The sequence below is a fragment of the Alligator sinensis genome, unplaced genomic scaffold (genome assembly GCF_000455745.1).
Source record: "Alligator sinensis unplaced genomic scaffold, ASM45574v1 scaffold317_1, whole genome shotgun sequence".
Classification (NCBI taxonomy): Eukaryota; Metazoa; Chordata; order Crocodylia; family Alligatoridae; genus Alligator; species Alligator sinensis.
In genome coordinates, this window is record NW_005842582.1 from 114553 (window position 1) to 141089 (window position 26537).

Sequence of the window (26537 nt, forward strand, 5' to 3'; positions counted from 1 at the left end):
AGCAAGCCAATCACTAGCCGCCACGTGTGCATAATTTCACGGAGGCCAGTAATGGGGCTCGAATTATCATACAAATGGCGGGAACTCTTTGCACCATGCATCTCTGTGCTGCAAAGAAGAAATGCACACTGCAAAGAAAGCTACGAATTGGCGGGAAAATAATTCAGTGGTGCCAAAGCACACACAAAAAAACAAAAATCACAACTTTGGGTTGTGACACCATCCTTCTCTGTTTTAGGGACTGCCTATAACTCCCATAACTTTTTCCTGCCAGGGCCTCTCTTTGCCTCTAGACCCCCTCATGTCCCTTCTCCCCATTCTGGGGTCCCACTTTGTCTCCTGCCTTGCCAGGGCCTTCATGTGGTTCCTCTTTCCTTCCGTCCCTCTCATAGTACAGCCTCTGTCACCCCTCCCCCCAACTTTATATCTCCATTTTCTCCTAGGCCGTTGTTTTTCCTTTCCCATCTCTGCTCTCCCCATCTTGCAATTCTGCTTCCGCATTAAGACATCCAACTTTCTCCTCAGCTGGCTCCCTGTCTCCCTCATTACCACCTGTCCCCAAAATCTCCCGTTCCCTTGAGGGTCCCTGCTTTCTCCCCTAGACTCTTCCTCCCACAAGTCCAGTATTTTCCCCAAATCCATCATTCCCACACACACCTCTTTTCCAGAACCCTGTTCCTTCCAGTCCCACCATTTGCCCCCATTTCTTTCTACATCTGTTTATCCTCCTTTGGGTATCTGCTTACCTCTGGTTACATCTAAGCCCACCTCCCCTAATCTTGCTCCCAACACCGCCATTCTCCTAGTTTCTCCCATCCTTTTGCTCTCCTCCTCTCCCAATCCTTTCTTTCTTTGTCATAATCCAGACTACAGACAGTTCCACCAAGAACCAAGGGAAGTGGTCATCTCTGACACATATGGTAACTGAACTTGGTGGTATCTAAACCACCTGGTACTCTGGAAGCCTTGATTTTTTTCTGAATTAGACTTCTCTGGTTGTCTGCTTAGTATCAAAATTGGTAGGTTTCTGGCCATTGATACCTTGAATACTCCTTGAATGTTAGGAACTGATTTGATGTGGCATTCAGCAATTACTGCATTAGACAGAAATATGTAACAGGATAATGCAGGCCTCACTTTGCACAGCCAGTCGTATCCAAGAAGGGCCATCAAGTTAACCTTATCCTTTCTAGAATGAGGTTGACTACCAAAGCAAGTGCATTTTAGTAATTTAATCTATACATATTTCCCTTGTGTTTGGAATCTTTCATCTTATTACCATGATAATCTGTGACTCTACTGTGGGTGCATCTACACAAGACACCTGAATGCACAGTGGATCGTTCCACTGCTCATTAGCGTGTCACAGCAAAAACCGTGCTGTGATGGCCAGAACCAGAGGGATTAACAAGCAATAAATATGTGCTTCTTGGAGGCATTTGGAATTTTTGCCTAATGTAAAGCTTGTAATTTTTTAACCCACAAATGTAACTTGTCTGTCATAAGTTTAACCAAAATGATAAAACTAACTGTTTGTGGAACTGACTGGGCCCCAAAAGCGAAGCTGTAACTGCAAGATTAGCTGACCTAACAGTTTTTGTTCAGGGTTCAGCCTTGACAATAAGAACTGGATCCAACCGCCTGGCACACCCAACACATTCCAGGAAAGTATGTCTCAAGAAAGCATATTCAGGAAAATCTAAAAGGGTTGAGTAATGTCAATTTCAAACCTAAAGGTGCTGCATTGTAATTTGCTTATTGGATAAATCCAAGTCTGGGTAGTAACCTTTTATGATCATTTTTAACACCTTTCAATCCCATAGGGTAACAGCTATAGGGCAAGATTGTGAGTGGCTCTAAAGCCAACAGATTAGCATAAGACTAGGTATAAAAAGCGCGTGTGTCAGGTGACCAGCAGGAAGGAGGGAACAGAATGGTCATTATTGTTCTAAGCCTAGACTCTGGACTCCCGGTGTGAGTGAGAATTGGATCCTGATCAAGGGAGCTTCCCTGGTAATCCCTCCGACAGCGTTGATCGGGGATGCCTGACTTCGCTGGAATCACTTGGTGTGCACCTGGCATTGAGGGACTATCGATAAGTTGCCAACTCATGTCTGTCTATCTGTTGTTCTGAACAGCCCAGTGGCTGATACCCTTGCGGTGCCCAGTTGGCTTGTGACAGATTGATCCCTCTATCTGTTGTTATTATTTACTATTAGCTCTTTAATACTGCATTATCTGCTTGTCACATTTATCTTTCTGTTAACTGTTGTGTGTGTAAGCTATAATAAATTTGCCTTTGCTTTACTCCCAACTCTCCCCCCTCAAACCCAAATCAAACAGCCCAGTGGCTGATACAGTTGCAGCACCCAGTCAGCCTACAACTAAATTGATACACTCACAGTGCCCAGCTGGCCTGTGACACGGTGCTAATATGTTAATGCGCAGTAGAATAGTACTGCGCATTAAGCATCACAAAAAAATTGCCTTTGCTACTGCACCTCAGCACAGCTACTGCAGCTTTATCTAATACCTCATATTAAAGGTACTAAACTTAATGTGCAGTAGCAAAGGTACATTAATGAACATGTAGACACACCCTGCAAGGTTTAAAGACCACTTCCTTAGTTCTTTTAATTTAAAAAGATATATTTAAACATTCATTTTGGTATTTGCTTGCTTTTGTGACTGACTTTTAGAAACTATCTTGTATGATTGGATGATTTTAATGTTTGTTACCTCAAATCATTGAAAGTGCAGGCCCTAGTTCCATAAGTCTCCATATTATCAGGGTTTCGGTTCCAGAAATATTCAGTGGTAACCAACTGGAAAGACTATGGGAAGGTACAGCAGTCCAGACAAATGATTCTGTTAATCAGAGGACTTTATTTCAAAGCATATTGAAGAGGGGGGGGAAAAAAAAGATGACACCAAAAATGCCATTGTTTTCCCTTTGTGATTAGAAGTGTGACATTTCTGAAACAGCTTTTTCCATGTTGTCAGAGGAAATAAGGGATCAATATCAGATTTTCACAGCTTTAATTTGTACTAGTGGGAAAAGAAAAAAGAATAGTTAAAACCTAAAGATTTTTTTTTTCCAAGTACAAACATATTTTCTCCCCAAGATGATAGCTCAGTAAAGAGGCATTTCTTGCCAGAAATGTGATTTTAAGGAGTCTAGTTTTACAAAAACTCTCTCAGAAATACCTGCCCATGGTTACTCAAAAGTTGGAGGATTTGCGGACCTATTTTCACAGGATCTGCTTTGTCAGGAACGACAGAGTTCCTGATTTTCAGGTAGTAAAGATAAAACGCAAGTTGTCCCCTAGATTTTCTGAAGCATTGGCAAAGAATAGACAATCCTGATTGACACAATGACTAAAATTACTCATCCCCTATCTATTTTTCCAATTTAATATGCCCTCTCCACAAACATGCAAAACTTTTCTCTCCCTACCCAAGCTTAGCTGGGGTCTCTGGCTTTCCGTTACCTCTTCCTGCCTCCTCCCCAGTTTCAAGTGGAAGCTTGTTTGCAGGGTGTATTGTAGACTGCAACGTTGGATGCATCTGAAAAAGAAAAGAAAGATAACATTCATATTCCTGTGAGGAATCACTCCATTGCCAGTGCATGCACACCCATGATAATATGCATGCCAGGTTCCTAAGTAGCTATATCGTCTTCCCTGTTGTCAAGGCACCAATGTCTGTGGCTCTTCAGTGCCCAATGTTTGCCATGAGTGTACTGGCAATATACAGAAGGGAGGACAATCAGCGAGCAGGGAAATTGTTTCTGACATGCAGTTTGGATAGCAGAATGCACATTCATAGGGAGCAGACTGAATGTCCCTCTCCACACAGGCTCTGGACATGTCTAATTATCTGGTAAGAGAGAGCTCATGGTATTTATTCTGGATCTGGAAAAGAACATGGAACTTTATGGTGCATTTGCATCATGTAAGCCACAGATACTTTGTGATACAGGCTACAACCAAAGCTACTTAGTCCCTAACTACTATGGCAGTAATAGGGTGGATGGGTAAGGCATGCCAGATAAGGCAAGACAAAAGTGTTGACCCTGGTGGCTCACTCACTTTTGCTTTAAGGCTGGACCTGTGATAAGAGAGCAAAAGCCAATGAGTGAACAAGGTAAAGGGGGAGCAACTAGTAGGGAAGGTAATTATAGCGGTATCAGTTTCCCTCCTGGCTTGTGTTAATCAGGCAGTGAACAAGTTGGGGAACTCTCAGTGTCTCTCCTTCAGTTCATGCAATTGCAATACTCGTGTGCTTTTTACCTATGTCTGCTAAGAACTAAAAACTGAGCAAAAGCAGATCTGTAAAGAGGAACCTGCGTTAGATAGGGCAATTATGCGTATTTTACATTTAATCAGCCACCTCCCACCCTCTAGCTAAGACTGGGATTAGTAGTTTGATTCAAAGGGTATTTATTCAGCCCAACCAGGCCTCCTACCTGTTTCATAGTAATCATAGATTTGCACAGAAGCTGGCTGGATATTAGATATAGGAAGGCTTTGTTCAATGCTGAAAGAGAAACGGATTTCCTTCTGGGTAACCTGGGAGCAGGACAGAAAAAACATGTCACGCTTTGTTTCTTATAATATGCACTTCACGGAATGAGGCAGCACAAACACATTTCCAAACCAGTAAAAGATACACATTACAACTCTTCAACTTTCCAATTCTCCTAGGCTGATAAGATTGTTAATAAGCCAGTTAAATAGCTAAAGAAATCAGTTGCTAGCTACATCTTGTGGTGAAACAACCAAGTCCTGTTGCTTTTTCCTCATCTCCAGATTCCATTCTTTTTGCCCTGTTGAAGGCCTTGACTAGGTCTTGATTATTGTAACCTCTGCATTTCTCCTTCTTCCCCCTGCAGCAGCTCCAAGAAGTCACTGCCAGTCATCTTGCTCTTCCCAGGCTGGTTCTAACCAGGTCAGCACACTCCTTTCATCTCACCATTGGCTTCTTCTCACCCCACTAGATTTAAGATCCTTGGCCTCCCCCCTAATTCTTTCCTCAGTTCCCTGACGAACTATTTTGGTGTGCTTAGGCTGTATCTGCTTCTCTCTCAGATCTGAGGAAGTGCACTCTGTGCCCAAAAGCTGTTCTAACAGCTCTTTTAGCTAATGAAATTGGTCCAGTAGAAGATATTACCTAACAAATCTTGCTTTTCACTGTAAAGCACTTTGAGGCATAAGGCTAAAAAGCACTATATAAAATGCAATGTATTACCATTTCTCCTGTCCCCTTCCTCCTCTTGCTATATTAACACCAATTACATTTTAACCAATGTTAACCCATTCCCTGTGTTCTTTATTACCATATTTTCTTGCATACACCATGTCACCATATAAGATATACACCTTGCTGTTGAAAGGCAGGATGAAAGGAAAAAAAGATCCGTTCTTGAAAACACTTGTAAGTTCCAGTAAGTAACCAAGTAGCTGCAGCCCAGCCTGCTGACTGTATAGCTCCCTGTGAAGCAAGTGTAGTATGACCTTTACCTCCTCCCCGCTCCCTCCCAGAAGGCTTATGCTGCAGGAACTGCTATAACTATTTCCTTGCTTATACTGTGCATCCCAGTTTCCAGAAGCTGATTTTAGAAAGAAAATAAAGTTTGTTGCAGGTGATGCTGGGAGGAGGAGGGGAGGGTGCTCCTCTAATAGATCTGGGATAGGATCATATCCATCCTCAGCGCATCAAATCCCTGTATATAAAACAGTGAATGACACTGAACCTGTAAAGCAACTGGAGATCTCTTGATGAAAAGTGCGACTTAAGCACATTTACTTAAATCCAAGACAGGGGTTTTCTCCCACTCAACACTTGGGGGGGCTCTCATCTTAGATCTGAGTGCAAGTAGGGGGATGTAATGGCTGCAGCTGTGGCTGTAGCTGCAATGCTAAGCCTGGGGTCAGAGTCTCACCTGCTGCCCACCTCTACCACCTGCTCCCTGCAGCCCCGGCTCCTCAAGCTTTTGTTCCCCATTGCTTCTGCTCTCCTCCCACATTTGCTACTACCACTTGCCCTCCTGTTGCAGCTCTAGCCTCAGGCAGAGAGCACAGAGCACAAGCTGCTTCTGCCCCTCCACAACCTACTCAGTGGTGGTGGAAGCTCTGGTCTGAGCTCCAGGGGTGGGGCTGGAGCTGCGGCCACCACAACAGCAGCTGTGTGGCCAGGGGGGGGGGCAGAGGCAGCCTGTGCTCTCTGCTCCTTGCCCCAGGCTGGAGCCGGGTCCTAGCTGGAGCTGTGACAGCAAGGTAAGTGGAGGCGGCAGCAGAACAGGATGGGAGGGAAGTGGCATGGTTGCAAAGAGCAGTGGGAAGGCAGCACAGGGGCAGATGAGAGGGCGGGGGAAGGCGAGGGGGTCAAGTGTCAGAGGGGGCATGGTGCCTGGCAGTGTAGGCATCATGGAGAGGGGCAAGTGTCAGGAGGTGTGGGGTGGTAGCAAGTGCAGGGGAAGCAGGTGACACTGCAGGAGGGGCAAGCATGAGGTGCACAGTCACCAGGTTGGCGAGGAAGCAGGCAGCTGGGGTACAAGTAGTGCAGAGAATAGCTAGCAAGGGGCAGGGGTCATGCCACTCGACTCCTCTGCTACCTGTTCCTCCCACCACCTTCCCCTGTTTGCCCTGCTGCAGTGGAGGGAGGGGATGAATTTAAGATGACCCCCTGATAATTAGATTCTACACATGGAATATCATAACAATTTGATAAATGTTCTATGTCTAGACTCTAATTATTGGGGGTTTGTCTTAAATTCAATGTCATCTTGGATTCTGGTAAATACAGTAGATCTCATTCTAATTATCAGTAGTAGTAGCAGCAGCCAACATATTTAGATTATAATCTCTGGGGCAGGGAGTGAGGTTTATCTATATTTGCAAAATGCTGTGTAAGCGTGTAGTTCTCTGGTAAAGATTAATAATGAATTCACAACTCTCTCTTTCCAGGACTGTAACAGGGGGCCTGTTTGGGGCCAATCTCGCCGTGACCCGCCCACCTGTTTCTGGGCTAACTGCCTGCATCTCACCCGCCACGCCTTGTTGGCATAATTAATAAGTGGATGTTAATAAAGCGGGAGGCTGCCCATTTCCTGCCTTGATTCCAGGGGGCGCTATCTGTGGCTCCATGCCTCCCCTTCACCACAGCCCACGCCTTGCAGATGGCATCACGATGGTCTCACTACCACCGGCCCCCACACTGGGCCCCAGAACCCTACTATTGAACTCCACCTGGATTCCTCCCCTCAGGTGGACTCTTCTGCCATCGCACCGGGCACCATAGCTCCCTGAACTGATCCCCCTTCAGGTGTGATCCCCCCACCAGGACCTTCGGCTAATAGCCCTGGCCCACCTCCAGGCTAGTCGGGACCCCAGGCCCTCAGCTCTTGGGCGTTCCTTGCGGTGGGCCCCCGGCCCTTCCGGCCCTGGCCCCAGCATGGACCAGTCAGGGGGAGTTCAGACAGGCCTGAGTCTATGGCCCTTATCTCACTCTCTGACGCCCTCTAACAAAGGGGTCCACCCTCTGGGTCCTCCAACAAAGGGGTAACCCACCCGGTGGTGGGGGCTAGGGGTTAAGGCACCCCGACCCGCCTTTCACCGGGGTGGTCACTGGCCTGGCATTTCCTGGGGGCTCCCGCACCACTGGGAGCCCCACCAGGCCACCCACTCCTGGCAGGGTACAGTTTTAGGTCGTACCCAGGACCAGGAGCCTCCTGACCATCCCCTACAGCTCCTCCCTTACCTCCAGATTGAGATCTGCAGCCCTCCGGCCGGGCGGTGTCATTGCCTGGCCTCTCACAGCAGAACTGCCCTGTTTATATGGGCAGCCCCAGATCCAAAATGGCGGCCCTCATCAGGCACCTGGCGGCTGCCAGCTCCAGGCCCTTAAGGTGGCCGGCACACACAGTGCCCTGCCACAAGGACACGTCATGGTGACTGTATTCCTATTCACCTGCACTACACTGTACTTATTTCAGTTTCCCCAGATCACAACAGAATAGGGATAACCTAGCGGTCTGCCTAGATTCCTGGGCTTCGACCATGTCACTGAAGCAGCCTGCCTTACCAATTATAGGGTGGCAACAACACCTTTAAGCCTCTCGGTAAGGAATGATGAAGATTGGTGTGTTGCTGATCAGCTCACAGCGAGTTCGTTCTTTTATTTGGGAGTCTGCTTTATTTCCAAATTTAACAAACACCGGAGATGAACGGCATGGCACATCTTTCTCCAAGCTTACCTTCTCCAAGTAGCAGAGGACGTGGTCGTTCTTGGTCTCCACATGCATCACCACACGACTGTTCTGAAGCTTTAAACAAGGAAAATCATACTGATTTTAAACAGAAGAGAAATTCCCAAACCTATACTAAATGGTTCCTTGTAGTAGGCACATTCTTATAGGGCCACAGTGACATCTCATGGCTAAGACAAGTAATACAAAAGGTTGAGAAATGTGATGGTCTAGATCCAATGAAACACAGAACAGTGCAAAATTCACAATTTTCTGCATTTCATTCTGAACTTAAAATAAGGTCCACACTGGCAGAAAATACTAACTAAATTACCAGTTTTTCCTCAGTTCAGCCTGACCTAGTCTCCTGTGGAATGTATTCTTTTTTTTCAAAAATAGGTAACTGTTTGGGGGCAAATAGCTGTACAATCAAAACATGTACAAATACAAGTTTTCAGTGTAAAAGTATACCCCTTTTCTAACTGAAATGATAAGAAAAATGGGTAGGATGCAGAATAGTTTAAAAAGTTTCTGTGCAACAGTCTGATTTAAAAAGGTAGAGATTTCACAGGGCTCCAGACCAGTGATCCTCAAGCAGGGAGGTATGGCACTCTGGGGTGCTGTAATATCCCTTTAAGGGTGCCACTGTGTGCCATGCAATGTTGGCATTGTTAAGTGGTGCAAATATCACGTTTCACTGAAACTGTTTTGCATACATAAGGGCATTGTCTACTGAAACAATATCCAGGCAGAGATGCAGGAAAATAGACATGAGACATGGTGCCTAAGATTGGAGCCATAATTGTCCATGCCTTACTTCATCCAATGAACAGCTACCAACAGATAATGCAGTGGATGGTCATATGGCCAGCTGCTTAAAACTGAATTCACCACCTGGTTCAGCTCCTCAGCTTGCTAACAGGACCCCTTTTCTTCTCCAGCCCAAGCTATAGTATCCCGTAACCCAGTGTTTCTCAACCTGTGGGTTGTGACCCAAAAGTGGGTCACAAGAATATATGAAAGGATCAGAAACAAACTTTAAAAATGGATTTTCCTTTAAAGGAGAAAAATGTGGGAAACTGTGGCTTTTCCCTTGCAGGCTAGCAGAGTTCCTGCCTGTGAAGGGCTGCTTTGGGGTCCCCATGCCCCACATACACCCCTCCTGCCCCACACACTGGGGAGCTGGGGCCTGGGGGCAGTCGGTCGGGAGTGAGGGACACTGGGTCAGGATGGTTATTGATGTTTACAAATGGGTCCTGGTACAAAAAAGGTTGAGCGCCACTGCCATAACCAATTTTGCTCCTATTCACCCCATGCTCCCATCATTTACCTCCTGCAGGGATGATTTAACAGGTACAAAGCCCGAGAGCATCTTCACATCAATAATGGCCATGTTGGACTCACTCCGCTTCCCAGCATAACTGAAATGAGAGATACCCCATTAGTTTGGCTCATGAGGTAGAAACACAATGACCCTTTCAACATGTGAAATCTCCCCATTCAGCTATATTGGAGGATGGTCAGATCAGCAACAGTCCCACTTGTCTTACTGCAACTACAAACCAGTAACGCACTAACTGGTTTTTCTTAACTCCCTTTCCTGACACTTTACCCCAGCAGCTGGGATGATGAGGGAGGTTACCTGGTCGAGATGACAAGGTCAAACTTCGGTGGGAAGTTGCTTGTGCAGGAAGCATTTGTCGGCTGTGCAGAGAGAGAAAACCCAGAGTCCTCCCCAGACAGGTGGATGTTGTACCTTAGTGTTGTCTAGAAGAGATAAAATGTGTCAGGCAGCAAAAGAAGGGAGTTCTGCTGAGCTATCAGCTGAAGGTGCTGAGGATCAGGGTGCTGGGCACTAGTTTACCTGCATGTAGACACAGCCGTTGCCATTCACTTCCACCCTGTACTCCCCTGGGACACTGGGCAGGGAAGTCTGCTGCAGCAGGAAGCGGTTTTTATTGTTCACCTGGAAGACCTTGTTTGAAAGATTCTTGGACTTGATCTCAACTGTGTTTTGACCATCCTTGGAGAAGGTGAGATGCGCATACTTGGCTAGAGCTTGGATAGCAACAACAGTGTCCTGAAAAGTACAACATGATCAGAAACAGACTCAGCTGGGATATGATGCATGAGATTAACACAGCTCATATACACTCCAAGGACACTATTATCTCCCCCAGTTAAGACAGAAAGAAAAGGGGGGCTTTATGGCTTGAATTATCTCAGGACACCTACTACTATTGTCTGCCACTATTGTGTGAATGTGGGCCAAATATTATTTAATCAGATTTAAAGAACGCAAAAAAGACTTCTATGCATAAGAGTCTGACATGTCTTGACAATTAAAGACAAGTACAAGAGCACCCATATATACCCAGCAGCATTAAAAGCAAATATTCAAAGAGGTAATAGTAACTCGGTTCAGCCAACTGATGACTCAGTGTATTAAAGAGCTACCCAACCCTGTCATCTCTAAAAACATACCCTTTAACCTCTCCAGTACCCTGTCAAGTATATTATTTTAGGTCACCAGATTTAGGCTATTTTTGACACAAGGAGGAAGTGAGTTCCAGGGTCTTACTCTTCTCATCAGAAATACCCAGCAGAAATACCCATAATATATAGGAGAGGGATCCAGCTGGAAGACTCTTTTCAGGGTCTGTTCCTTCTAACATGAGGGAAAAGTCACCTGGGAGGAGGAGAAGCCCCCATATGGATTCTGTTGTTTGACAACCCACTGCACAATCTGAGACATGTATGACAAGTCCTTTGGAGTCACATTGGATTGGTTGAGCAGTGCCAGCAGCACATAGCTGGTCAGTTCAACCTCGGCAGAAGAGGCACGCAAGTAGAAGGGGAAGTTGCCTGTTGGTGGCTTCTTTTCCAGCTCCCAATAAACTGAGCCATCTGGGAACAGAATAGGGATGGTGAGGAGCCTAAAGAATGAACTAGTGATTACCTTACTATTTTGTCATGTGGGGTAGTACAGTCCACTGGCTACCACTCGTCTTTTGCCTGGGACTAGCCAGTTTGGGAACTTCTGGGCTCATTTCTGAATGAGAAGGGATCAGGATTTTCCTTCAGCAAGACAGGGTGTGTCTACACGAGACATTTACTGAGGAATTGCCTGTTTAGCTCCACAGTAAAAGTCTTGGCATCTACACGTACAGCCCTATTAGGCCTCAGGAAACTAATAAACTACACAGCAGGATAGTACTTATAAATACAAGTACTATTCTGCTGCAGAGTTTTTTACTCTGCAGTAATGCATGTGTAGATGTTGATGTGGCTGGGTGAGGCACAAGAGTGTTACAGTGCGGGGACCCTTGTGCCCCAGCCAGACTCTCTGCAGCATGTTAAGCTGAGGCAAAGCAGCCTCAGGCTGACAGGCTGGCCCCCTGTATTCCATGCCAGCAGGGCTGCTCTAACCTTGTTCAATGTGCTACGGTCCCGGGTGCACATGTAAACACAGTGCCCGGGAGCAATAAACTCTGGTGCGACAAGCATTAATATGTGCTCCCAAAGCTATAGATGGGGGAAATGCAAACAGAAGTCAATCAAAAGAAAGGAAATTGAGGCTGTGAGAACACTAGGCTTTGGTTTTCCCTTTGGCTTAGGGCACAAAGTCGAAAGAAGTTCAAAGATTCAATGATTGGTTTTAGAGAAAGCCTAGCCAAGGTTAATATGGAATGGGAAGATTGTAGTGGCCAGATATAGTTTCATAGTTTCATAGTTTTAGGGTCGGAAGGGACCTAATAGATCTTCTAGCCCGACCCCCTGCCAGGGCGGGAGAACAACAAAAGAACCCTAAAAACAAAAAACGGGACTCAAATGAGTCCAGCCAGGTAGGTATCCAGCCTCTTCTTAAAGACCCCCAGGGTAGGGGCCAGCACCACCTCCCTTGGAAGTTGGTTCCAGCTCCTAGCCGCCCTAACTGTGAAGTAGTTTTTTCGGATGTCCAATCTGTACCTCCTCTCCATCAACTTGTGCCCATTACTCCTTGTTATGCCAGCGGGGACTAGGGGAAACAGCGTCTCCCCCAAACCCTTCTGGTTCCCCCTAGTGAGTTTATAGACGGTCACCAGGTCCCCCCTCAGCCTTCTCTTGTGGAGGCTGAATAGGTTCAGGTCCCGCAGTCTCTCACTGTAGGGTCTGCCCTGTTGTCCCCGGATCATGCGGGTGGCCCTCCTCTGGACCCTCTCCATGTTGTCCACATCCCTCCTGAAATGGGGCGCACAGAACTGGACACAATACTCCAGCTGCGGCCTGACCAGCGTCGCATAGAGGGGGAGGATCACCTCCCTGGCTCTACTCAAGATGCACCTGTGGATGCACGACAAGGTCCGGTTAGCCCTGCCAACCATGACCTCGCATTGTCGGCCCATGTTCATCTTGGAGTCAATAATGACACCAAGATCCCTTTCCGCCTCCGTGCTCTCAAGTAGGGAGTTCCCCATCGTATAAGTGTGCTGCTGGTTCCTACTACCCAAGTGCAGCACCCTGCACTTGTCCGTATTGAAACACATCCTGTTCCTGTTTGACCACCCCTGTAACCTATCCAGATCCTTCTGCAATCTCTCTCTCCCTGCTAGCGTGCTCACCCCCCCAAGAGTATTTTTTTGATGCCACAGACTATTCACCCAAACTACTTTAAATGCCTGCCATGGAAGACTTCCAAATGACCCTTACCACGTTTGGTAGCTGATTTGTCCAACTTCTCCAAGAAGAATCTGTGTTTTGCTTTATTGCTTGCTAAGCCATAAGTGTAGGCTAGGAGGGCCTGGCCATACAAATTGGTGACTCCATTGCTATCAACAGCCTCCAGACACTTCAGGCCATTCTGAACCACCGTGTGCTGGAAATGAAAACACAGTTTAGGGTCTGTGGTGTACAATATAGCATGTTTGCTTTCCCTATAACGGTGGGGGGGAAGAGACAACCTTGTTGGAGTGTGCCACAAATTAATCCCATACCCTCCTCAAGTGCCATTCCATTCCCTCTTCCCTGTCTGATCTGCTGCTTTGCTTTTTGCTCTCAGCCCTGTGCTCCCTGCCTGATTTGTTGCTTTGTTTTCTGCTTTCTGCCCCATCTGCTGCTGTGCTGCCCGTCTCATCCCTGATCTGCCATGTGCCACACAAAGAGGCTGCCTGTGGCACTTGAGGCACTCATGCCACAGATTGGCCACACCTACCCTAAAAGATTTTGGCTATTCTTTGAACTGGCACTACTGGAATCTCACGCTGACAGCATGGCTGGTTCATTTCCAAAGGCACTGAATGAAAAGTGCTGTATAAAAGAGGCATTGCTATTATTGCCATTGCTATCTGACGTAAGCAAAGAGAAATAATCACTCTCTTCAGCCTAGAAGAAGAGTGATTATTCAGCTTTGGGTGAATGCACCTCTATTCTGGCTTATACATCACCAAGAAAAGTTACCATGTTGTCTCCTCACCATGTCAGTTACATCTGGGCCACCCAACTTGGAATTCTGATGTGCAAATAATGGTGTTGCACCTGTATAATTGAGGCAGAATTTGATCCTATGGAATGTTTTTTTAATATCTGTCTTGGATACTTTTTTGGTACTGAGACCCATCCTACCTGAGCACCTGGTCCTCTATAACAGTGCTGTCCAACTTGCAGCTCACAGGCCTTACATTGCTTGTGAAAGATTAAGTGGTGAACTCCAAACACTTGCCTAGTCACTACTCCTGCCACCACCCCAGCTGCTGTTCCCCCTGGGATCTCAGCTCCCCTCTCCCCATCTTCCTGCTCTAGCTTTAATTTCCTTCCACTGCTCTGGGGGCAGGGTAAGGTGCTATAGCCCTTTGTGACCCGTGGATCACAGGCAGCCTACAGCTCAGAGCAGCTCAGGGTCCCTGCATGGTAGTGGGGGTTCCCCATGTAGTTTGACAAGGCAGGGTGCAGAGGGGGAGTGGAGGGAGCCTGCACAGCACAGCTAACTGGGAAGAGGAGGCACTGAAGGAACAGAAGGGGGCCAGCACGGTATGTGGCATCAGGAACCTGCTGCTCACATAGGTGCAGTGCATGGCCCCTGACCACTCGGAAACTAGCAATAGCAGAGGGGAATTGCATTCAGGTCCCCCCATTCCAGGTACCACCCTGCATCCTTCCTTTCTGTTGCTAACAAGCATGTGGGAAAATGAAAACACAATTCAACTCCAAGGTCCCAGAGTGAATTTTCCAGGCTAAAGGCTAGGAAATCTACTGCATGCTGAACAAATTGAATCTGGATTGAATTTGATCAAAAACATTATTTTCTAAAGCAACGGATTTCTTATTCGTAGTAAGGAGTTCTAGTGATAAATCAGGCTATACCTACAGTTAAACTGAAGGCAAGACACATGACTAATCCCCATCATATGTCAGGTGCCTATTGCACTACTGAGCCCATCTACATGCAACAACTCTGGTACAGAACTTTTGGTTTGTCCTTATAGAAACACAATGATTCAGAGCCAGCATTTAAGACATAGCTGAAGCAAAGGAACGCTGCACAGCTGATCACTTTTCTGCTGCTTGTGACCTTAGACTGGCCAGTCTAAGAAGGCAGGAAAGTGTTTACTTCATACCGAGGTGGAGTGTCCAGCTGCAAGAAAAGCTGCAATGACATAGGCTGTGAGTGAAAGTCCACTGTCTCCACCCTGAGCAGGAAAGAAAGGAAAAATAGGTCAATAGGCTTGTTTCAGTTAAGCTTTCAGGTATCATGTACCTGCATCTTGGCACCTGGAAGGCCAGTACTCAAAAGGTAAGTATTTCCATTCAAGGGAACTTACATGCTGTGTGTGCATACATAAACTGAATATGTTAAATTTGACTTTACTTACTGTAATATGAGCACAAATGACTGGTGGGTTTACTGGGAGTTTATACTTGTAAAACACAGGTGAATATGGCCTGTGGTTCCCAGTTAAATGCATATATATCACATATATGCATATTTATATTATATTATAAAACTTCCATATCTATATATATATATATATATATATATAGCTCTGGGGAATAAAACTAAGGACTTTCATCTAAAAAATCCATGCTGCTTCTATGACACTACCTGCTGGAAGTTGTAAGGGTCATACCTTGCCTGTGGGAGGGCCATTAGAAAACAATGCTAGAGACGCAGGGCAGGTTTGAACATCTGGGCAGCAGGACAGTGTCAGACTGTTTCACAGTTCTATCCTAATGATGGGTGGGACTGGAATTTAGGAATAAGCTGAGATCAGTCACCTTCAAAGCATTGTTGAAATGGTTCCCATCCTTTGGGAAGCAACCATCTGGGTTCTGTTTACTTGCCAGCCAGGTCAGGGTCCTCTGCTGCACATTGCTGTCAATGTAGATGTAGCGCGTGGCTTCAGCGAAGGACTTGTACACAAAGGCTGTCAGCCTACAGGGGAACCACATAGACTGAAGTGAGGAAGAGTTGCAGAAGAGACTGTCTTGTGGTCACCTGGCAGCTTTCTTTCCCCCTTCCACTTTGTGACCGGGGGTGGGGCGGGGAGAGGAGGCCCGTCACAACTCTGATCTGATCTCATATAAATCTCTGCACCACGGTTTACCTTGAGATGCTCCATGGGTGAGCAGTGCTAGCTGACGAACCCTGCTCCCCAAACACATCAGTAAGACCAGGGCAACTCTAATTATAGCCACAATGTATCAAGTGCCTTCATACAGTTTGCCTGTCCCCTTGAGCCATCTGTCCACATAACCTGGGGCCGAAATGGAATGAGTGCACTAGGAATGAAAAGCTACATCTCCCATTCCCCAATCCTGATGGACTATCCATCCCTCCTCCTCTAACCTCTGTCCAGTGCTCAGATTGTAACCAGTACCCCAGTGGTAAAAAGCTTCAGCCCCACTGATCTGGCCAGTCTTCCTGCTTACACCTCTCTCCTTGACTACAGAATCAGATTCTGGAGGTACTCCCCTATCAAAAACAACTTCTCTCAGCACAAGGGACCCCAAAGAGATTCCCAGCTCTCACCATACATTCCCTTGCTCATCTCTGTCCCCAAAGGCACTGTATGATCCATCTTCATGTTGGTAGGACAACTGCTTCTGATATCCTGAAAACACATCAAAGAAGACATATTTTCCAACAATAATGGGCCTGTTTCTCTGTTTCCAATTGAAGCTGTACCCTGTTGCATTTGAGAACAAAAACAATGTTGGTGACTGGTTTCATTCTAATTGTTTGTGTGCTCCTCTAGCTCATTAGTAACTATTGCATAGTACCGGTATTATGATGGTATTTCAGTGCAAGAAAGCAAGCTGAGGTGGAGGAATCAAAAATCTTCTTACCGCTAGCTAAGTATGTAACGCCCTTGACTCTGATCTCGTTAGTCAGCTGCCCTGTCTTGTTCAGATAGTCCAGGATGTAGATATTGGGTGTGAAACGAGCCATATTCTGCTCTGCGCAGCCATAGGGCATGTGGAGGAGATTCTCCATGTTCCGTAAGGTAGAGCCCAAGAGATCCCCTGAGGAACAGGAGACAGAGTCAGTGCAGTTCAGATATGCAATTTAAAATACAGCACTCTTTGGTACCAGTGAAATGGCAACACCAAGGGCAGGACAGGGAAGAATCAGGTCCTTTATTTTTTATATAAATATTAAACTTACCAATGACAGAAAAATATGCTCTGGCTGATCCCTCCACTACGTTTGCTGGCAGCTTCAGGGATATTACTCCAGAGTTTGCTTGGCCTGTTGATAAAATATAATGCTAATAGAGAAAAAACAATCCCTTTCCCTTTCACAATATCTTTTCCCAACAGACAATACACTCTAAGCATCATATCATCCAAGTGAACTGGGCCGCTATTCCTTCCTTCAGTCTACATGAATAAACTTGTTATGAAGAGAGGTGAAGTCACTTGCCCAGGGAGCCAGTGACAGAACTGAGAAATCTATTTCCTCGCCTGTGTGAAGAATACTTTTGACCTGTCCATGTGGAGAATAGTATCTATGACACACAGCTGAGCTGTTTCCATTCTGTGTGCCCACATCCAATAGCCATTACCTAAACACTGCAGAACTGCACTGGCAGCTGAGAGCAATGACACTGAAATGGAGTGAGCTACTTCTATTGCCCAAGAAAGAGAGGTACGTGAAAAACAAACTCATAGCCTTACGGCTGAAATAGGTAATGCTGCTGAAACCTTTGATTTCAAAGAATGAAGGTATTAGTATGGAGGCAGGGAGGGAGGGAGGCTGACTTGGAAATGTTTGAATCTAAAAGCCACTCTCCAGTCAGTCTCTGATGCATTTATAACCTTGGCTGCATAGCAGGAGGGAATTTGCAAAGATGCCCTTACCTTTTGTACACATGAGGTCACTCTGGGTCACCTCCTTTTTGATGCCTTCAGGCTGGTTAGTGTGGAAAAATGGAGAGACAGGAAGAGGAGAGAGACAGAACACAAAAATGAAACCAGGGACAAAAATGATATCATAAAACATGTTTGTGCCAAGTGGGGCACCATAGGGTTATGCATCTGTTACACATCCAGCCTGCCACTTCTGAGTTCACAAAGTGACTTCCCTGCCATTTCACGAGGTCACTCCCTGTCTTACAGACTGCACCTTTTGCTCTGTGTAGATTAGTGATGCTCATAAACCTATCTGGCCCCTTAGGCTGGATGAGTGATGTGGGACCGTTCCATGGGTCGGATCTTTATTGTGGGATTGGTTCACAGGGTGTGATGCCCTGCATCAGCTAAGCCCACACACTTAATGTGGCCATGGAGCAACTCTGTGCATCAGCCCAACCCCGGCCAAATGACATGGCTCAGTGTGCCAGATTCAGCCCCTGGGTCCTTACACCACTGGTACTGCTTTGCGTGAAGGGGACAGAAGGTGCTCCCATCTGGAGAGACCTACACCCAGTTCGACTTAGTGGGGAGGAAGGAGGTAGTTTCCAGAAGAAATAGAAATGACTTCTCTCTATCTTGTCCTGTGACATAGCTGCCTATACAACAAAGGCCAAATCATGCTTTCATCCCGGCAGCATCATGGTAGAAACAGACCAAAGGCACAAAAAAATACTTGTCAGAGCTCTCCCCAACACTAGGGTTCATCTCTTTCCCTCTGCACCCAGAAGGTAAAAGTAAATTCTGACCCCACAAAGGAAGGGTTCCTAAGATGCCTGCCAGATGTCACAGATGACTGTCAATTCAACCTCTGCTACATATGGAAAAACCCATCTGAGGCCACTGCACAGACATCTGAATGTCTGTGGCCACAGCGCCGTAGAGTAGAAGACAGAACTAATGACAGCCATCAGTTAAAAGGATGGCTAATCATCATCCACAGTTAAAAGGAGCTGCCTCTTCAGTTAAAGTGGGATGGCTTGTGCTGTGGGTGCTAAAGGCCCATTGTCCCATCTGTCCTGATGGAATACAGTGGCTTCATTATAGCTGCATGGGGTTAAGGCTTAACTGAAAGCAGAATCTGATCAAAGTTAGTCTCATCATATAAGGGACAGCAGAATTCAACTATGGGGCGCGAGGTTACAGTGTGTAGAAACTTGTTTGGAGAAAGTGGACTGAGCTCTGTGTTTAGCAGGCACTTTCACTTACTCCTCCACAGTTAACACATCTCATCGTTCTCTCAGGAAAATTGGTTGGTAGGATTCTTGGGGTCACTCAGAAATAGATCATCCATGCCCCACCAACTAACTTTTCTTATACCCTAGACCAGGACAAGGGGTGAAATCTCTATAGCTTGTTTCAGACTGAGAGTTAGTGTTAGGATGTTTTAGAGAGAATGAGCCAAATAAAACCAAGAGAGAAGAAAGTACCAGGGGGAGTTGGAATGTCCTACCATACCTCGACTAACAGCTTTTGGATGATCGTGTCCTTCCATACTATCTCCTTTGCTGAAGTACCATTCCCAACGGTTTTGTCACTTGATTGCGTCTCAGCAGTAATTGTGAAGTTCACTTCACCTGAAAGAGCCAGACCACAAGCCCATGAAATAAAATATATCCCAAATATCTACAACAGCCACCGGTTTCGCTTCATGCTTCTAGGGTGACCTGAGAGTCCTCTGGGAAATTTGCTTCCTTTCAAAGCAGGTTAACCTGAATGGATCCTATAAGATCTGTCTTTCTTTTATTTTTTAAAATATGTCTCGTCTCAGACAGAATATCCTTGTTTGAAAATAACTAGAAGTATGTCTTCATTTGTTGAAATTGTTCACTTAATCATCTGCAGGTATCTGCACAGTGGTACCCTCAAATAGTACTTCTTGTGCAGGAGAAAATTATCCTCAAAAGAATTAAGTTACTGTGCAGAAGGAGCAGTTTTTCCATAATTAACCTGCAGCAAAAGCCATCTTCTGTTATTCCATGTAGTTTTCACCCTCCAATAATTCTCCAAATAGTTTCAAATTTTCATGGATTACTCTCAAGAATTCATAGAATGGAAGATTTTATTATTTTTAAGGGAACATTTAACATAAATTGATTAAACTGCTGAATTTCTTTTCTTCAAAAAATCATAATTTTAGGAAATTTGGATGAAAAAAGTTAATTTTGAGCAGGCCCTTTGAAAATTAAGGAAAAAATAAATGTACTTTTCTTGTTACTTCCAATTTTCTGTCCTGACAAATCACCAAATTATCTCTGCTGCTTCTTAAAAAAGACAGGGCAGAGTTGTACTTTATAGACTAATGAAGAGATAGATAAGCTTTCATGAGCAGCAGCTTACTTTGCCAGATGCTATGGCTTTTCAGAGCATCTGATCAAGAGAGATGCTGCTTATGAAAGCTTATGCATCTCTGCATAAAGAGCAACTCTGCTCTGCCTTCTACCTGACTTCAGACCAACATGGCTAACTACCTCTCTCTGCCTTTTTAAAATATTGAAAATTTAGGTCTGAATCCCCAGCTGTTTTAAACAAATACAAATGCACTGAAATCAACGAAGCTATCTCAGTTTATACCAGTTGAGAACTGGGCTCAGGGCAAACAGCATACTTCAGTATTTTTCATCGTGATTTTTAATACATAGCATTATCACTATCCAGATACTGGTGATTGAAGCGTGAAATGGGAAGGGTTTTAGGAGGATGAACAGAATATTGTAGAGTGAGAAAAGCTCCAAGGCTGGGCAGATTTGGCATCTGGGCACAGAAAGATCTCACGGGAAAAAAAGTCTGAAAATGTTTTACATCAAATGGGTGAGCTGAATGATTCATTTCAAGACAGACAGAAATTAACTCCCAGAAGCAGCAAACAGACAGAACACTAGGGTCTACTTAATAGCCACAAACAACAGAGTTCCCCAAGGCTGACTCTGTAAAGTCTGTCAATGCTTAATTGTGTGACAGAATTGCAGAGTAATAACCATTAAAAAGAAAATAGTGATATGCCATGAAAAAGGGCCAGCCAGAGAAGCTTACCTAGTTTGTGTGGGCTCACAGCCCAGATGTAGGTTTTCCTCTCATTTGCACACAACTTCACAACATTGTTCTCTGGGGTGAGGACCTCTGCCTTGTAATCATCTGACTTGGCTAATACAGCACTGATCTGAGAGAAAGAGACAAAAATAAAATCATGAGGAGGCTGTTCCTAAGAGGTTGCTGATAAGCTGATAAGAAGCTGTTGTTTTATTCTCTCTGATTCTGGTGGATGTATGCTGATGATACCATAAGGCCAGCAGCAGATCCAGGAGTAGGGTGAAGCCACGTTGCCCTTTGACTCTGCCGCACATATACAGCAAGCTCTGAGCTCACTGCTTTTTCAGCACATCCTGCCTGAGCACCGCATGCATAGTGACCTCTATGAGTTCCCCAGCTGATCGGTGCAAGCTCCAGCTGGAATCACTCTGGAATCAGAGTGAAGAAAACAAGGAAGGAAGGACATTACGTACCAGGCTGCATCTGTCCATGTAGTTGAAGACATTGGCTATTAAATTAAACTTTTCTCCTCGGACAATGGAGTAGGGCAGAGTGGGATCAACAAAGAAGGGCTGGAAAGCTGTCAGAGAAACAGTTGGGGATATGCCAAACCCAACATCATCCTGCATGCAGAAGGCGCTGGCTTTCCATTCTGTGATGGTGTCAGGGATGACGAGAGAGATGTCAGCCTTTCCAGCAGAGCTGAGGGATAAGAGAGCGAGAGATGAGAGGGAGGAGAATAGACTGTGACTGTTCAGAGAACATTATCTAGCATGTCTACAGAAGAGACTCCCAAGCTGGCACTATAGTCTCCTTTCCAACTATGTACATATATTCAAATAATCTGGGAGAATTCTCCCAGGTTTGTTCTTTGAGTAGAGAAATTTACCCAGAGGCGCGTATACAAGCATTTGAGTGCTGAGGCCCCAAATTGTGGAGAGCTTGCAGTACTGACACTGTGGCTGGAGGTGGGCTAGAGCAGTGGGTCTCAACCTTTTTTGAACTAGGACCCATTTCTAAGCATCAATGGCTGGTCCCAACCCAGTGCCCCTCACTCTTGACCCACTGCCCCACATCCCCAGGTCCCACCACCCCAGTGCATGAGGGAGGAGGTGGATGGGTGGGTTGTGGGGGTCCCAAGTCACCCCTTGCAGGCTGGAACTCTGCTACCCTGCAAAGGAAGACCTATGGTTTCCCACATTTTCTCATTTAAAGGAGAATCCATTTTAAAAGTTTGCTCACAACCCTTCCATAGATTCTTGTGACCCACTTTTGGGTCGTCACCCACAGGTTGAGAAACGCTGGGCTGGGGCAGGGGTGGTTTGCACACATTCCCGCATACTCTGAAGACTTTCCTGGTCTGCCAGGTGACAGATTGCAGAAATGCACACAGCAATCCTGATTAGTTATCCCAGACTGCCCATGGGCAGCATGTGTTTCCCTATAGCACAATGTGGGGATTGCAAAAGGAGAGTGGCCTGGAACAGAGACTGTCCAGGAAAAACTGAATGTCTGTACAAGGCCTTAGTTTCCCTGGGCTAGCCCTCCCTATTAAGAAAATGTTACTGAGCTGCAAGTAAAGACTAAGTTGCATTTACTTGCATAGTTTTATCCTGGTTCCCAGAGTGTGAAAGAATGTTGCAAGGATGTTGGTGCCTGGGATTTTTTTTTTAAATTAGAAGACATTCTGAGTTTGTTTAAAAGGAGCTCTTAAGAATGCTGTTTGTGGAAGAAATAAAAACAAAAAAACAAACCTGCTATTCAGATACCATCCATTCATGTTAACATTCCAAAATCATGCAGCTTCAGAGCTAAGATTGGAATCTCTTTGAGGGCTCCCTGTTTTTATGGTTAGATGCTATTTACTTTCTGGCTATTGAAAATTAAAAGGAGGCTTCTGGCTTTTTTTCTTTCTTCTTCTTCTTTTCTTTTTTTTTTTGGTTTTCTAATCAGAAACTTTTGCTACATTTTTTGTTCTTGTATTTTGCATCCTGTATTTAAGCAGGAAGGGGCTCACACTGTTCTTTAAAACAGGGGCCATGCAACACTTTAATGGACATAAAATACCACCTATTAGGGTCTGGAGCTGGTTAAAGCATGGGATCTTACCTACATTTGAGCAGTGAGGAGGAATACAAGGGTAAAAAGACAGAGGTGCATGAAAGTGCTACATGTTCTACAGCTTTTCTTATAACCTTCACTTTAGTCCTGGGCGGACAATAATGAAGACCTCAGATTGTAGAGAAGAAAAGGAAAGAATGGCAAGAGTACTCACTTAGTGGGAACTAGCTTCCAAATCCAGGTCTCAGGGAAAAATTTCCGAATGGTGTTTACTATTCTCTTTGAATCACCGAAAGCACCACCAAAAATCCCTGCGTTTTCTAGGAAGGAAGAAGAGAGATGAACATAGGAAAAGTGTAATGTTGGGCAGGGTAGTCAGAAGTGATCTGTTATGCTGTGACTAGATACTCTGTCAACTGAGACAGAGTATTCTTGCAGTAATTTTGGCAGAAAAAAATCCTATTTGAATATTTCTGCATCACGAAATTTCTTTTTTTTTTTAATTTCCCCCCTACAGAAATATTGTAAAAAGCAAGAAGCTGTGGGGGGAAATGACTCTCTCACAATTTCTGATTGTACCTCCTTTGTACCATTTTTCAGTTAGAAAATCATACGGACTACGAGTTTCCCCCCTACTTTCCTATACTTTCTGTTTTCCACCATTATTTTACCATTGGAAAGTTCACAGGACAATTAGCCAGAGCCACTGGTTAGCTGTAATAATTAGTGCTCTATCCCAGGCCCTCTTTTTACAGCAAAAAGTAGAATAAGGCTGATGAGATGAGTCTCAGGAATGGTTTCCTTACAAAGACCCCAAGCAGCCTATTCAAGGAGCTGTTCCCTATTTAAAGATGGTGCTATAATAGAGAGTTATCTCTAAATATCCATTATATAAGAAAACTACTGTACCTCAACCAGTTAAAGCAGTAGCTGGCAACTTTTTACAAGCCATGGGCTGGGTGCCAGGTGCCTTTAGTAGCATGTCAGCATCAGGGGCTTTCCCTGTTCCCACACCAGGGCCAGGCAGCTGGGAGCTGCATCTGTGCCATTGCTGCTTCTCTGAGCTTCATGCTTCCTGGCTGCTGCATGGGTGCAGCTTCCAGCTAGTGGGGAGCTGTGCCAAAGCCATGTAGCTGCAAACTGTGTCTATGCTGCTGCTGCTTTTCCCTGATTTCCTCCAACCCTCTTACCTCCCTGTTGCAGCTAGGACACAGCTCCCCACTGGCTGGGAGCTGATCCTGTGGCACAGCTGGAGGTGGAGGGGGTGGGGAAAAGTGGCAGTGATGTAGGCACAGATGAAAGCTGCCTCACCCCAGCACAGCTCCTCACTGCCCAGCCCTGGGGCAGGTATGGGTGCAAGCACAGGCAAAACCCTCCAGTTTTCTGGCCTGGATCCAGTGGCTCCATGAGACATATTTTGCCCATGCCATTTTCTGCCAACGCATAAGCTGGAGCAAAGGGCTGGGAGCGCCAGCACTGAACAATTCATTTGCCTGGTGTGTGCGTCAGCTTTTCCATGTGTTATGTGAGGATGATGATAATTTTTCATCTCCATGGCATAGGGAGAAGGATAATTATAATACCTGTTCTCTTTGCAAAAGGCTTTGAGATCTATAGATATTAAATGCTAAGTATTATAGTATCTTAGGGCTATTAATGGCCCCATTATATTTTTTAACTGATTTGCCTTATTTAGATTTTTCAGCCACTGTTGAGCTGGTAAAAGTCTCTAGAATGATCAACTCTGAAGAATAAAATTGTTTTCTTCCTCTGAAAGAGGCAAAGCCGCAGCCTTCCTTCCCTTTCCCATTTTCCTCCTACACCCAACCAGCAGGGGGTCATTCTCTATTTCTGCAGGGATTATCTGCCACAGACCATGTAAGGCAAGTCACGGTGTGGGGATCTGTCACAGTGAAATCAGACATGCTTACTGGCAAATTTATTTTACCCAAGAACAATTCTGAGGAGCAGGCTGATTGGAAGTGATCAACTGCAAGTGGAAGAGAAAACCTCTAATGTCTTGTCCCAGGCCATCTAGCCCACTTCTTTATTTTTTATGCAGTACCTGCATCCTTATGAAATACATCTTTTTCAGGGCATGCTTTTTCTGTTTTGCACACAACTGGCTTCCTTGTCATAGAGTTGGTAAAAATCTTGAGACCCAGATCCTTAAAATAAAATAATATATTGATTAATTGTGTTGTTTACTGAATTTACTAATTAATCATCAAAGCACATCACCTATCCTACATCTTATTTATTAATAAATGGCAAGGCAAGGCAAGCACCCTTCTTTTCTTTCCCTGCCTCACTCTCCATTTTCTGTGCTTTTAGCATAGTTAAATGCAAGACTTGGTTTCACTGTGGCTCATGTATCACTAGGCCGTTTATCAATGACATCTGCTGGTCATTCAACAGCAGCAGTGGTAGTACTCAGGTCTGCCCATCACTGCTGGGTAAAGGAGTCATGGCAACATGAGGCCAATAGAAGTGGTTTATTGACTCCTTATAAGCCAGGTGTAAATGAAACCTTAATACAGTGGTTCTCAACCCTCAGAGCCTCAAGGACCCTCTTCATAGCTTGTCTGAATTTATGGTATCTCAGTTAAAAATCACTGAGCAAGATCTAAATTCAGAAAAGATATGGGTGAGGAGGCCTCAAGGCTAAAAAAGAATAATTGATCTGGCTGGTGCCACTCAAGGGCAACAGGGGCAGGACTTCACTCCACTATGCCCTGCTCTTTCCACTGTCTGCACCTTTCCCACCCCTTGTCCATACCTCAGAGAGCAAGAGCAGCCCCTGCCACTAAGATTGCACCTGAAGGGTTTTACATGACAGCAACTGCCCTCATGGCCCTTACCACCGGCCCCAGGAGTGTGAGACAACTGGAAGGTATGAGTTGGGTTGCAAATCGAAGGTCTGTCTGTTGGTCTGCGCACTTGCCCACTTGCAGCAGACAGTGCTGCTGAGAATATGGAGGGGGCTGCCACCAGGGCCGCTTGGAAGTAGAAAAGACATGGAAAGGCAGTGGCAATTCCCAGAGAAACTTTCACAGGCACTGCAGTCACAGAGTGCCAAATAGGGAAGGAGAATATTTATCTCCTCATGCAGGGACTGGGTGGCATGGCACCATTAATAAAATCTTGGCACCCTGGCTGGGAATCGTTGCCTATACACTGGGAGCAAGTTCCTGTAACTTCCTCCATGCTCTTCCCTCTACTGGGCTAATATACTAGGAGTGAAATCCTGCCCCCATTGAAGTCAATGACAAAACTCCCTTTGAGATCATGGGGTGAGGATTCCATCCCACGTTATTCTCTCATCACTCATTTCCTTCCTCGAGACCTGAAGGCATCAGGATATAAGTAGGGAATTAACAAGGTATCATCAAGTCCCAGCACACCAGAAGTAGCTTAGGTTCACACAAGAGCACTGAGAAATAAAACCAACAGTTCATCCTGTAGCTTTCTTTCTGACCCACTCTGCCTGCATGTTGTAACCCTCTCCCCATTCTCTGTCTGTTTTTTTGTCTGCAAGCTTCTGGGAGCAGGGATGGTGTCTGATTTGGCAAATGACTACTATATCATAGGTGCAATTGAATAAATACAACTAATAGTAATTAACAGGCTGGCATAAAAAAGCATCACTGCCAGAGGAGAATGGGAGCTATCGGAGACCCTCAATGCCTCCAGCAAACTCACCTTCTCCCATAGCAGTATGAACCATTTATTGAACAACATTAAAAGATCAGAGGCCTAAGTCTCTCTTCAGTTTTTACCTCCTATGCCGCTCTTTGCACAAAGGCAATAA

The 26537-nt window shown here is 45.4% G+C and overlaps 1 protein-coding gene across 2 annotated transcripts in view; it reads right to left on the bottom strand.

Annotated features, from left to right (window-relative positions):
• Window positions 1-2872: 2872 nt before the first annotated feature.
• The window catches only part of LOC102385863 (ovostatin-like), a 53512-nt gene continuing 29847 nt past the window's right edge, over window positions 2873-26537 (bottom strand). Inside the window, exons 17-36 of one of the 2 annotated variants that reach the window (XR_001358720.2) lie at window positions 24792-24894; window positions 22941-23046; window positions 21139-21367; window positions 20669-20795; window positions 19094-19212; window positions 17585-17636; window positions 16890-16973; window positions 16571-16747; window positions 16254-16335; window positions 15500-15656; window positions 14842-14913; window positions 12938-13103; window positions 10938-11155; window positions 10113-10328; window positions 9891-10015; window positions 9579-9669; window positions 8258-8326; window positions 4469-4571; window positions 3458-3567; window positions 2873-3048 (exon numbers count right to left, since the gene is read on the bottom strand). Coding sequence is in view for 1 of the 2 variants with exons in the window: in XM_006032678.2 (XP_006032740.1) it covers window positions 3515-3567; window positions 4469-4571; window positions 8258-8326; window positions 9579-9669; window positions 9891-10015; window positions 10113-10328; window positions 10938-11155; window positions 12938-13103; window positions 14842-14913; window positions 15500-15656; window positions 16254-16335; window positions 16571-16747; window positions 16890-16973; window positions 17585-17636; window positions 19094-19212; window positions 20669-20795; window positions 21139-21367; window positions 22941-23046; window positions 24792-24894 (2349 nt within the window). In the remaining variant the exon portion in view is untranslated. The remainder of the gene's footprint in view (window positions 3049-3457; window positions 3568-4468; window positions 4572-8257; window positions 8327-9578; window positions 9670-9890; window positions 10016-10112; window positions 10329-10937; window positions 11156-12937; window positions 13104-14841; window positions 14914-15499; window positions 15657-16253; window positions 16336-16570; window positions 16748-16889; window positions 16974-17584; window positions 17637-19093; window positions 19213-20668; window positions 20796-21138; window positions 21368-22940; window positions 23047-24791; window positions 24895-26537) is intronic. The other variant, XM_006032678.2, reaches the window with a different exon arrangement.